At 39.9% G+C, this 13907-nt stretch overlaps 1 protein-coding gene across 3 annotated transcripts in view; it reads left to right on the top strand.

The window, feature by feature from the left end:
• Positions 1 to 13907, top strand: part of zfhx3b (zinc finger homeobox 3b) — a 132314-nt gene that overhangs the window by 39073 nt on the left and 79334 nt on the right. For all 3 annotated transcript variants that reach the window (XM_028443351.1, XM_028443349.1, XM_028443350.1), the window contains exons 2-3: positions 9233 to 11689; positions 11800 to 12379. In XM_028443351.1, coding sequence (XP_028299152.1) covers positions 9269 to 11689; positions 11800 to 12379 — 3001 coding nt within the window. In that variant the 5' untranslated portion in view covers positions 9233 to 9268. The remainder of the gene's footprint in view (positions 1 to 9232; positions 11690 to 11799; positions 12380 to 13907) is intronic.

Raw genomic sequence — 13907 nt, 5'->3', positions numbered from 1 at the left:
AACTCCTTAAAGACACAGTGATTGCATGTAACTTTGCACTGAAATTTCATCTAGCAATAGGGAGTGTCTCACTTTAAGAATGATCAGCTCAACATATTTGTGTAATTCCAGGTGTCAGTAATGAATGTGTTTTAGCAGGTGCAGCACAGGGTCATTTCTAAGGTATTTGTTTTTCCTGATTACGTAGAAAGGCCAAGTATTGTACACATGTCATCCATGTCCTTGGTCTGTCAGTGTGACATGATCGATGGATGTAGCCTGCTCACATGTTTGCTGCTGTCAAAACAAAGATTGTACCACCTCAAGAGCTACTAGAACAGTGGTTTTCAAGTGGGGGTCTGTGTACCTTTGGTGATACGTGAAGGTAATTGAAATGGTCTGTGAAATTATATGAAATATTTGAATCTTAGAAATTGTGTTCATGAAGAAATTATTTTGAAAATAGTTTTCAATTTAATGTTAAGTATTATGTGGATGGCTTTCTAAATTCAGGATCACCCAAGGCCAAAGTTGTTTTGTGTTTTTTTACACTTTAACTTTTTTATTTCTTTCTTTTTTTTTTTTTAGCAACATTTTTTTATTTGACCAAATATTTTCAACCATATATTTCACAAGGGGTACATGACTAAATAATTTACAACCATTGCACTAAATCTCTTCCGATAGCTACAAGGTTTTTCAAAAAGTTTGATTATTTAAATTTTGAATGACAACAGAGGGCAGAAAAACATTTTTCTTTTTTCTGTTGTGCTCCTCTTTAAAAAAATTTCAACACCTTTGCAAAAAATTATTTAAAAGGTAAAATGTATAATGGAACAGTAATAATGAAGTTCTGTGAGTGCAAATAATTCTCTTAAACATTGGAGTGGGTGTGTTCGCAGTTTGGGAACCACTGAATTAGTGTGTGGTGTTGTGAGTGTGTGTATAACAGTGCGTTTTAAGGGTTTTTGGGTTCTAATTGTCCCACATAATGGGTTGAGAAGATTTTTCTGTCTCCATAAAATTTGCATGACTCTCCACTTTTGTGTAGGTACAAAGTTTAACTGTATCTGTTAATCAATAATGGGGCTTCTTGAGGTTTAATATTTCAATGGTATTGATCAATTTACCAACAGTGTTTGTGGTTTCCTTAGCTGGAAAATGGCAAGAAGGTGTGCATGCAGATATGGATGTGGGAAGCAGACATCAGCCTGGCCACTTTACGTTTTGGCTTTGTGCCTCAAAATGAATGTCATTCAGTGACTTTTGAATATTTTATCCAGATTTTGTACAATGCTGAAGTTTAATTTTACAACAATTCGCATATGGGTTCTTTTACACTACCTTCACTTCTACTATGCAGCTATGCGGCAGAACAAATGAAGCGTGTGACCTGATATATTGTAGTTTGTAGATTTCACTTTTATCCAGTCGCGAGAGAATGTCTGTTTGCAGCAGATATAAATAGAGGCAGATTTGATAATTAGTGGGAATAAGGGTCCTGGGGCTTGAGGACTTTGATCAGTATATCTCCCCCTTGTTTCTGACCTTTCATTAGATACGTGTCCTTAGCTCCCTCGTTTCCTCTTCGGCCCAAATATCTCCCTCTGACTTCTTGTGTCTCATATTTTCTTTGGTCATTCAGTAAAAATGCAGATATTACAGAAGCCTATAGGCCTATACTGTATAGTAGTTTCTAAGATTTGTATTTTATTTTTTATTTTTTTTAGATTTAAAAAAAAAATCTTCCCAATATCTATTATTGTGCTGTTTTCTGGTTGATTAGTTAAGTATTAACTGTTTATTCTGCCATCCTGCATTCTTTCCTATGAGAACGTTCAGCATTAGGGGCTGCTCGATAATCGAAATTCAATTACAATTTTGATTATTACATCAAACAATTACAAAAATAACAGAATCGAGAATAACAGATTATTGGGGTGAAAAAAAGTACATGTTTTCTTTACTAAATAAAACAAACCCACTAAATAATAAAACTTGGCACACACATGTTATTAATGCTAACTTTGAGTTCTTTAATCCAAGCACATGCAAGCTCCTCCCCTCTGCCCCGCCCCACTCAAAGCCAAAGCTAGCGTGCAGGCTAACACGAGGAAAGTTGTGACTAGTGGTCTTGAAACATGGCAGGAGAAACGCACCAAAAACACTTGGTAAACAAGTGGCGAGTCAAATTCTCTGATATGGGAACACTTTGGGTTTGATGATGAAGATCTAGAGCAAAGCCACATCACGTGCAAGAAGTGTTTTGTTTTGTGCAAAAAATATATAACTTTTTGGACAAATTATCATTGCATATTTACTTGCACCATACAGTTGTATTAAGCTCCATGCACTCTTCTCATCCTATAGCCCCACCCAGAATAGACATCAATACATGGTTTCCAAGGATAGATTATGCACTGATACATTACAAAGCTTTTCAAACAAACTTTGAGACGTAACAAAAAAAATATTTTCAGAGAGAAAATTTTATTTTGCTTGACACTACTCAAAGAAAAGGTTCTTTTTCAAAGAAACATCCAGCTCTTTTAGTTCTCACAATTACTGGAGACTTTTGAGTGCATTTTCATCATATAGATATATGTTGGTTTAGCTTGTGTTTTCCCTATAAAACTAAATCAAAAGGCCTCAAAAAAGCCCACTTCATCTGCCTTCACTTCTTCTTCTGTCTTGTAAAAAGGTTTGAATGAATTATATGTGGCTTTTCACATTTGTACTCCAAGTGCACCAGAGAAGCCCCCCCATGCTGGTTGCTAATTGGCAGGAGACTGGGAGCTTCCTGCTGTGTGTTCGCTGCTTCCCTTTGCTTTGCCACCCTACCAAGTCTTTCTCAATCGCTCTGCAGAACTCAGTAATTAACACGCTGCTAATGAACTACCTCTAATTACACAACCACGCTGTTTCTTTCACACCCTCCAAAACTGAGGGAACACTCTGGTGCCATGTGTAAATCCCTTTTGGAGGCATTTGGAAGTTAGATGGAATTCAGTCTGATCACTTAATCAGACTTTCCTGCGTTTCAGTAATATACAGATATGAGCTGCGATTTAGCGAGCTGCTTTTTTTGTGGCGACTGTTTTATTTTGGGGCGCACGGTGGTTTAGTGGTTACAACAAGAAGGTCCTGGGTTCAAGCCCCGGGGTGGACACTTGGGTCCTTTCTGTGTGGAGTTGGCATGTTCTCCCCGTGCTGCGTGGGTTTCCTCCGGGTATTCCGGCTTCCTCCCACAATCTTAAAACATGACTGTTAGGTTGATTGGAGACTCTAAATTAGGGATGTCCTGATACAACTGTTTCACTTTCAATATGGTAACGATATTGCAGCCCTGTGTATCGGCTGATACTGATATTGATCCGATACAATATCAGCACAAATCATATATACTTTTATTACTTATTTTGTAGTGTGGAATGTTAGAAAAGTCTTGATCAAGTGATGATCCAATATCAGCATGAATCATACATACTTTTGTTTTTGTTTTGTTTGTTTTTTGGAATATTTTAAATTTTTTTTTCCTCTCTTTTCTTTAATAAAAAAAAACTAAATTACTTATTTTGTAGTGTAGAATGCTAGAAAAGGCTTGATCAAGTGATGTTACTCAAACAGAGAACAATGGTCAGCAACAGTAGGTATGAGAAAAAACTGACCCATTTATTATTAACCAATTAGTACATAAATGTTTAACATTCAACATAATATATACAGTATTCTACAATTGAATGCATACAAATAAATAAATTAAAAAAAATTGGAAAATGTGGAAATTTGAATCCAATATCCGATATTCATTTTCAGGCTATAATCGGACCAATATCCAATATCGGGACACCCCTAGTCTAAATTGCCCGTTTGAGTGAATGTGAGTGTGAGTGTTGCGCTGCGATGGACTGGCGCCCTGTCTACGGTGTACCCATGTCTTGCGCCCAGTGTGAACCGGAGATGGGCACCGGCAGACCCCCGCAACCCTGAAAAACAGGAACAAGCGTGTCTGATAATAGATGGGTGGATGTTTTTTTTTCTTTTCTTTTTTTCAGATGGGAATAAGTGAGCACAATTTGTCGGTGTTACATAAAGGGTAAAATCATTTTAAATGTTTTGTTTCGGGTCTGTTAACAAAGGAGACAATTGATACTACAAACAAATCAATTTTACCCTATCTGGCTGGTGCTGCTTGATCGAAACATTTATTAAATTGAGTGCTGGGAAACTAAAACAATAGCTATTTGAGTTTCCTCAAATATACAATATTGATAATTTTTCATCATATAGTTGATTTAGTTCTTGCTTGATGCACACAGAGTGACATAAAGCTGCTGTCATGCATGTATTAAATGTGTTTTTGCATTTATATCTGCAAGCTAAATGCATGACAGATGCTCCACATGTCAGTTGGTCGCCTTTGAGAAACACTTTCCAACATGATTGTGACCAAGCTTTTCAATTGGCACACACTCGAACACAAACACACACACAAAGCAGTGTTTTTTTCCTGTCTCAGACCCAACACAGTCATGGCTATTTCTGTTCCATGGACTGATAGCACCTACTGAAGATCATTGATTTTACGGGAAGCCCTGTTTACAGGCTGAGTGCCATCGACCTAAGGTGACTTTTTGCCTCCTCCAGTTGGAGCGATACTAGATCACCTCTTCGTCTAAACACACACATACCTAATTTTACTTTATTTTTTTCTCTGCATTTTCTTTGTTACTGTATTTGACACCCTAGAGTTACAGTTGTTAGAGGTTATATGTGTTACATTTTGGTGGGGATCCAGATTAATATACTGACTCTGGATCAGTTTAAAAAAAAAAAAAAAAAAAAAATCTCATTATGGGCGAAATTTCAAAAATCCAAAACTTGGTTCGTGATTGATCAATCTTTATTAAATTTGACACAGTTATGTCTGATTGGTTCCTCAATTCCCCATTGAATTTCGTCTGGATCAGTTGCATGTTTATTTATTTATTTAAAAGGGGTGCCCATACATTTTGGACCTACTGTATATCATTATTTATGGGGATAGATATTTCTTACAATCCATCAAAGCGTGAATGATCAGGATCCCATGATTAGGATCACTGATCCAGATAACTGCCAATATCTGGCAAAGCGTATTTATTTATTCATTCATTAGGTTTTACTCATGCTATCATGCATTAGTAATTTTCCAGACAGTCCCTAATAAAAACAAATATGTATCTTAGCTAGGTATGAAATCATGTATTTATTTTTTTAATATTTAACTGCAAGTCTCCGGGGGTCACTTAACTGTGAAAAGGTAGTAACACTTTTTTTAAACCAAATTTCTAAATTTCATTGGTGAGAGTATTCTCCCTCAGCACATGTATAGTGCTGATGCTTTGGTGTACTCCAACAGCCCCAAGTAAACGTCATATGTTTCGTAGAAAGAGAACGCCTCTGTGGAATATACAGGGATATGCATGGTTTTGTGATGCGCTTGATTAGACTACCTGTTGAGTTCTTGGCAAACATGATAAACAGACATACACAATGTTTTGATGGATATACACACGTCCCAAGGAAAATGTAAATATCTTCTAGTGCAGTTAATTTACTGTTACTCTGTTATATTGACGTATAAATCCTCCTGTGTTACTGGTCAAAGTGCAAGTTAAAGTTAACCAACCCATGTTACGCTTTAAAGCTGACCTGTTATAAATACTGCAGTACATGCATGCATTTATTGGTGGTTAACTGGAAAAAAAAAAACCTGAGCCCCACTCTGCCTGAGGACTACAATGGTTTGCCCATCATCGAGCATGTCCCTAGTGCAACATCAAAAGCTTTCCCCTGCTTTATCAATAAGAACTCATCCTTCCCACTTCTTCCTGTAACTTGCTTAGCGTTCACACCATTGATTTTCCAATAAGCGCCCCCTTACCCTGCGGTAGCTGGCCAGGCCCAGTGATGGCTAGACACACACAAGCAACATCAATAGGAAACAATTAAAAATCAGATCTTGTGCAATGTTAGATGTCCTCGAGTCCTGTTAGAACTTTTCCTTTTTTTAGGGTGGGATTTCTCAAGACTTTTGTGTAGTAGGTTTTTATGTTAAAGTAGCGGTGAAGACACACCATTTGCCAATATAAATAACAGTTTACACTGAAATCTGAATTGATTACCTCAGGAGACCCTGGAGAGAAGGGCCTTAAGAGAGCAAGGCCAGTGATCAATCAGGGATTTTCATAATCAAACGGTTCCTTTGCCTTTAACTAACAATTCAATTGGCTGTTAAATCCCACCATAAGGAAAGAACATTTCTTCTTTTTTCACCCGTCCAAATGACATTCAGACCCAGTCCCTCCAAATGTTCACTAATGTACTAATGTTCTCCCGTATTAATAAAATAGTTTGATGCGAAAGGAGTGTGATTATTATTATTATTTTTTGTCAGACCTGAAAAAACAAGGAGATTATGGCACAAGATCTTTGAAAGCAGGGGGCACCAACGTTTGGGTCTTACACTTGAGATCCATGCAACAGCATGCTCTCCTTAGATCAGCTCAAGAATCTGGCCTTTTCTTCCCTGTGATTATCTCTTATTGTCAGCTAAGGCTTGTTTTGGCTGCACACAGCCTGCTTAATGTCAACTTAGTGGGCCCACATTCAGATTTACAATACCACACAAGGGCAAAGGCCACAGCAGAATCACTTGATGCAGTGCCAGAACGCAAAGAAAAATGTTGCTTTCTACATATTACAGTATATCAATGAACATTATAAAAACTTAGCAGTAGTCACCTTTAACAGACTGCTCCATCATTTTGATTTGTGGTTAATAACACAGTCAGCACACCAAGAATCCAGCCTCCTCCACTTCCCTTCTTCTTCGACCGCGTCTCTATGTCTGTCTCTCGGTCTTGTTTAGTGCCTCCCAGAGATTAAAGCCTTTCCTGCTTTAAACAGGTGTCACTGAGCCAGGCAGACCTCCAAGAGACAAACAGCGTTATATCAGTTGGCCCATCTGCGACTTTCCGACTCCAGACAATCCCATAGCTCATCAGTAACCACTGAAGTTTATTGAATTACACCATCTTGATTTTAAAGGGCAATACTGTTGTCTGTAAGCAGTGGACACACCAAACCAGTTCCGAGGTCTGGTGCTGATCAAGAGTCACGTTATTCTGTATTGTGTTAATTACTTCAGGTATCTTGGCACTGTAATGAAAGTAATATCACTCATCCTCTAGAACAGTACCCTAAATTGACCATACTCTGACTTATCACGAGAAAAGGACCAGTAGAGATCTGCAGAGGTTATGATGGAAGTAACGCTTTATCCCTGAATTGTGTACTTGGTATTCTGGTCTCAATAGACAGGGTTGGGTTCAGGTTTGAAGAGATGACAGGCACTAATTGTGTGACAATGGACAGATAAGACATAAAGAAATGAGTCTGTGTGACAGTCCTTTCACATCTTCTGTTGACTGGGGGTTTTGTGTATTTGGTAGTCTTGCCTTTTCTCCTTAGGAATGACTGTATAAGGATCTTGAGCATAGTTTTACATATAGATATTTTTTTTATCTGACATTGCACTCAATACCATTGGTCAATTAAAGTGAAATGGTTGTCAAGTTCATAAATACAGAGCCGTACAGCTACTGTCGTCTCACTCTATATGGCAGTCATCTCTAAATCACGTCTAAGTGTGTAACGCAATTTATCTTTAACCTGTTTTGCAAATTAATACAGGGGATATTTCTTTTTTATTTGCAAACTATGTAAATATAACATTGAAATGTAATAAGAATGCAAATAGTATGTGTCTTAATAAGAAGTCTTGTTTTATTGCAGTTTTTAAATTCACATTCATTGTTCATCTCTACTTTTAAAATGCATTGATCCATTATAAATTAAAGTTATCAACGTAAATAGTTAAAAATGAAATTATGATGTTTTTTTATGCATATTGTATGTATTTTTTTCCTTTTAAAAAATGTGCAAGCAGGCCTGAGGAATTAGGAAAATGTAATGCAAGAGATAGGCTTCATCAGACATTCATAAAGAATGAGACAGACTTTATCAATCTCGTCTCTCCTTCTGTGGTTAATATGTTAAGGTGTGGGGGTAGACTCCATTCTGATCACAGCTGAGATTTGCATCCCTAAGTAAATAAGTAAATAAATCAAGCACAAGCAGTGAATGTGCTAATCAACCAGGACATGGCTCTGAGCTGGGTGCCGGGAAACTTTGCTCATGTAATATTCAGTGCTAGTGGGTTAAAGGCCAGCACACAGTTATTGGTTTCAGCCCGATTGCCCTCTTTAATCAATGTTGGCTGCATCCCTTTAATAAAATTATTAGCTCAGCAGTATCTAGCGCTATCATTTTATCTCTTCTGCTCACTAAATTGCAGCCTGTGTTGGGCCTCTTGGATGATCAGGGCATGGCCAGCTCCCGAAAGCTCAGCTCCCATTTATTATTTTAGAGGCGGAGGATCACTTGAGTGTTTGAATCCAGGCAATGCGTAGAGGTTATTGGATGCAAGATCTAAACACAGCTGCAGTGAAATCCCAGCCCAGCTTTATGCAATTCAGCCTTAAAAAGTATTCTTGTTACTTATATTTTTACCCTATCATGAGACAGTACCTCTTTATTCCAGGTGCATTAAAATGTTCTTATACTTTATGATGCACATAGATAAAGATAGCTGCTCTTTTAAATTGTTCTTTTATTTTTCTTTCCTTTTTCCAGTTATGTAAATGTACAATGTGCTGATGGGTGACTTCTCAGTGTCTAATTATCTCACATGGAATCTATTTGAACCATTAAGTTAGTCATTGTTGCTTTTTCTTGACTGCAAGTTAATTAAAAAATGGATGTAGGACTTGAAGAATATGAGATTAGGAGTGTTGTTTGGAAGGCAAAGATAAAAGATGGTACCTTTGTGATATGGCAGGGAGATGAATCACAAACTGCTTATTAGTGCTTGTCTCAGGTATTGTCTTTAAGTGCCTAATCTAGTGTAATGAGCATGGTGTCATTTTTCCAATTATATTTCAGACTTTTATTTCTCACACAGTTCACCATACATTTGATTCTCTTCTGTCAAAGTTCCCATAGTGATGCTTTGATGTTTTCTTTGTTTGATCTTTCCTGACAGACTCATCATTCAGAAGAGATTGTTTGTTTATGCATAGGTTTAAGAATTAACTACCCCCTATACAACCATAACCTTGTTTTAATACTTTTTTGTGTGTTTCTGCAGGACTGGATGCGATGAACGCCTCATGTAGGCATCAGCATGGACAGCTGTGAGTCTCCCGTGATTTCTGGGACAGACGATGGGCTCAGCTCCTCCCAGCAGCAGCAACGACCCCAGCCCTGGAACGATCACTCTAACTCACAGGCCACTGGCACCAACCAGGCCTCTCCCTTGGATCCTCTGTGTCTCACTGCTACTTTTGCTTCTCAACCACAAAACTCAATTTCCCCTCATGACAGGGTAACATCACCTCAAGCCCATCGCGATTGCTCTGCCACAGGCCAACCATCTACCAAAAGGAAGGGTGTAGAGCAAGAGGGAGTGAGCTGTGGAGAAGAGGAAGAATCTGAGGACTTAGATGAGATGGAGATTGACAGCTGCTTCCCAAGTCTTCAACCCTTCCCTGGGGTACCCATGACCTCAGGGGGAGGGGGCATTTCCCTCTTGCGACATCAGCCTACACAACAGCAGGGACCACCTGAGAGTGGCAGTGAGGAGGGAGAGGAGGAGGAAGATGAGGAAGAAGAAGAGGAAAGCAGTGATGTAGAAAACTTAGCTGGAGAGATAGTTTACCAGCCAGATGGCTCCGCCTACATTGTGGAGAGCCTTAGTCAGTTGATCCAAAGTAGTGGAGGCATGGTGCCTGGCCTGCTTCCCACAAACTCTCTTATGAGTTCGGGGAAAACAGGGGAACCTGCTGGATCTTCATCCTCAGTCTACCCACAGATCATTAATACGTTCCACATAGCCTCGTCATTTGGGAAGTGGTTTGGAAATTCAGACCAAGGTTTTCCCAGTACCTCAACAATGGCGGGTTTTAGCCCTGTCCTGCACAGTTTTCGTGTCTTTGATGTGCGTCACAAAAGCAACAAGGATTACCTGAACAGCGATGGGTCTGCCAAGAAGTCCTCTGTATCCAAAGATGTTCCCAACAATGTGGATTTCTCCAAATTTGATGGGCTAGCCCTGTACGGAAAGGGTAAGCCTATTCTTATGTGCTTTCTCTGCAAGCTGTCCTTTGGCTATGCCCGTTCCTTTGCTACTCATGCTGTTCATGATCACCGCATGACACTGTGTGAGGACGAGCGACGACTGCTTGGGGATAAGCATGCATCTGCTATCATCCAGGGCATTGGGAAAGACAAAGAGCCCCTCATCAGTTTCCTGGAACCAAAAAATAAGAGCACTCCTCTGCCATCTACCTTTCTTCCCATCGATTCGGGACAGAGTTTCTATGGCTCATTTAGTGGTGTCCATCTGGAGCCTGGAAGCAGCGGTGGGGGTGGTGAAAAACTCCTTAACAAAGACTTGGATGTTGGCCCCCAACAATCGCAGCAGCAACAAACCCCACTCAACTCAGTCTTTTCCCTTGGAGGACTGAGTCTTCCCAAAGCATCCACTCTTACCTCATCCCCAGGCTCTGCCAAAGACTCCAGTGCCCTGCCCAAACAGAGAGCGAGAACGGAGGAGCGTACTGGAAATGAGAACACTGAGAGCCATGGAAGCAAGGTGCATCTATTGAGCCAGATACGAGGATCTGAAGAAGAGGAGGAATTGTTTTTAGGGAAGAAAGAAGATCAGGTGGTGTCAGAAAACACTGCAGCGGTTTATGGTGGTAACAGTAGCAGCGCCGAGGGTGAAGCAGGGGAACCAGCTGTCTCAAACCAAAGCATTTCCAAATCTCCTTTATTAATGCCTAGTAGCACTCTCCAGCCTTCTGCCTGCTCTTCTGCAGTCAGTTCCACACTCAGCAGCAAAGCCCCTGCTTCCACATCCTCTTCGGTCAAGGAAGAAGGTTCATCTGCCGATGGTGGAGGGAGGACATCAGAGCTCCCTCCAAGCTTTAACTGCCATGGCCCTACGGTTCCCATGGCTTTGACGGCTGTAGCTGTCAGAAAGAGCGAGGATGACTCTACTGGCACTTCCTCCTCGCCCCTGCCCTCAAACTCTGCTGCTGATGAAAGTGCCAATCGAGATAGTGCCACAGCTCCAGAACCAAATGATTGCCCAGCAGAGGGAGAGGAGGAAAATGGAGCCCTTCTGCATCATCACCACATGCACCATCATCATCATCACCTTTACTCTTCATCTCATGGACACTCTCACCCCCTACCAGGGAGCTCCTGTGACATAATGGGATCTGGGGAGTGTTCACAGAACCATGGTTCTGGTGGCACTAGTGGAAGTGGTGTTGAGTGCCCTAAATGTGACACGGTTTTGGGTTCCTCCCGCTCCTTGGGTGGTCACATGACCATGATGCATTCACGTAATTCATGCAAGACACTTAAATGTCCCAAATGTAACTGGCATTACAAGTATCAACAGACATTGGAGGCCCATATGAAAGAGAAACACCCAGATTCCGGGGGCTCCTGTGCGTACTGCAGCAGCGGCCAGAGTCACCCCCGTTTGGCGCGTGGTGAAAGCTATACCTGTGGATATAAGCCCTTCCGGTGTGAGGTATGTTGCAACAAATAGCAAATAATTGTTTTTAAGCAATATATGGTATCTCAGATTCTATTTATCATTGTAATATTGAATATCACAATAAAATATTTTATCTTTCCCAGGTGTGTAACTACTCTACCACCACAAAGGGCAATCTAAGCATCCACATGCAGTCAGATAAGCACCTGAACAACATGCAGACACTCCAAAATGGAGGCTCCATTGGTTCTGCACAGGAACAGGTGTTTGGACACAGCTCCGGAGGAGTGGTAGCTGTCCCATCGGTGACTCAGGCCAGTAGCCATCACCCTCCCCAACACCATCCCACACAGTCCTCTACCCATATGTCTGGCCCATGTGGTGCCCCTTCTCCAACCAAACCGAAGAGTAAACCAACTTGGCGGTGTGAGGTATGTGACTACGAGACAAATGTGGCCCGGAACCTACGTATCCACATGACAAGTGAGAAGCACATGCACAACATGATGCTTCTCCAGCAGAATGTGACTCAGATGCAGCATGGAAGACTTGGTTTGGGAGCTATGGCCTCTCCTTCGGAGGCTGAGCTGTACCAGTATTACCTGACCCAGAACATGAGTCTTCCACCAGGTCTTAAAATAGACCCGACTGGAGCTGAAGCCCAGTTCTTGATGGGAAGCTTTCACATGGATCCCAACATGGCCGCTCTTGGCCCTGCACTAGGTGAGCTCAACTTTTCCTCACTTGCTGTGAAATGGTGATATACTGTAGAATGGGTTTTTGTTCTTCATTTTTTAGCTTATTCAGATTTTACAGGCCTAACCAGTTTAAAGTTTAATTGAACATCAAGATAAACCCAATATAACAAACACTAGATCATATTAGGAGGAATAGATACAACCTTTTTTTAAGTGGTTTAAATTAAACAAATGTTTTACTACAAAATATTGTATCAACCAATGTAAGTATTTTAATTTAAACGTAAACGGTAAAAGAAACACTAAAAATAAATATGTAGCACAATTCCATTTCTAAATTGAAAACTAACAAAATGACACTCTCTTCATGTAGCCTAAAATGTATTTTCTGATCCTTATTTAGGAAAAATTAAAAGGTTTAATGTCTGTGTTTCAAGGTGTTTGCCTTTCCACAGACAGCCATCAAATTTCTCCCAACTCACTCTTGATCTTAACGACTGGGTTTCTCAATTTTTCCTAAGTTTGTAATTGCAGCTGTAAATTTGATCTTAGTTACCGATTGGGTGTTTGAGGTTTGAGCACAGTTAATTTTGCAGCAAATAAAAGTTTTTAAAGCACCAGTTAGACCATCACAGTTTGTTCAGTGCCATGTGCAACTGTCACCACTTTGATTACACAAACTAAAATTGATTGCTATACCTTGTTTTTTCAGTCAAATCCCAATCTAGTTCATTTTCCTGTCAGTATTTAGGCAGATGGTTTGCCATAGTTGCACAAAATTCCCTAAACTAATAAACACTTTCATATAATGTATACTGTATAAATGATTTAGTAATAGATGCAGTTTTATCCTTTTATAAGTACGTTTTGATTAAAAAAATAAGAATTCTCAATTACATTTCCCGCAACAGTAATGTCAAACAGCAATTTACGGCTGTAAAAAATGCTGAATAGGAAATCTAGTAGGTGGCTTTTTAGTGAATTGGCTTGGGTAGTATCTGTGTAGTAACAAATTTTGTGAAAAATGTATTTATAGGCATGTACCCATCAAAGCTACAGGATTTGTGACAAGCCGTGTTTCTGTAATCAAAGTTTCCCTCGAAGGTATCCCTTTTCTGACTGTAAAAACAGATATACTTCAGCAATAATTAAGCAAACAGCTGGAGTTCATTTATTGCAAACTGAGGTGGGGTGAAGCCTCTACGCTCAACCTGGGCAGTGACAGACTTCAGAGTCAGCAAGTAGAGGCAAAGATACCTGCAGTTTCCTTTTTTTCTGGGTTATTTCACTCTATGCAGGATGCACACACATCTGGCACTGACTGTGTTAGAGGTTGCACATTTTGTGCTTGTCTAAGTCTAAGGTTGCATCTATTCACAATTTTCCTTGAATAAGTAACAAGCTGTAGAAAGAGACAACAATCCCCAATGAAATGCATTTTTAAAACTGGGGAATAGATAGTTCTCAATTGATATGAACATCCCTAGTGTAAACAAGCAGGCAAATTAAACATGAATCTGCATTTATTATAATATGTTAATGAAAGATCTTAT

This window comes from Gouania willdenowi, chromosome 3, assembly GCF_900634775.1.
Source record: "Gouania willdenowi chromosome 3, fGouWil2.1, whole genome shotgun sequence".
Lineage (NCBI taxonomy): Eukaryota > Metazoa > Chordata > Actinopteri > Blenniiformes > Gobiesocidae > Gouania > Gouania willdenowi.
This window is presented reverse-complemented; position numbering and strand designations above follow the sequence as displayed.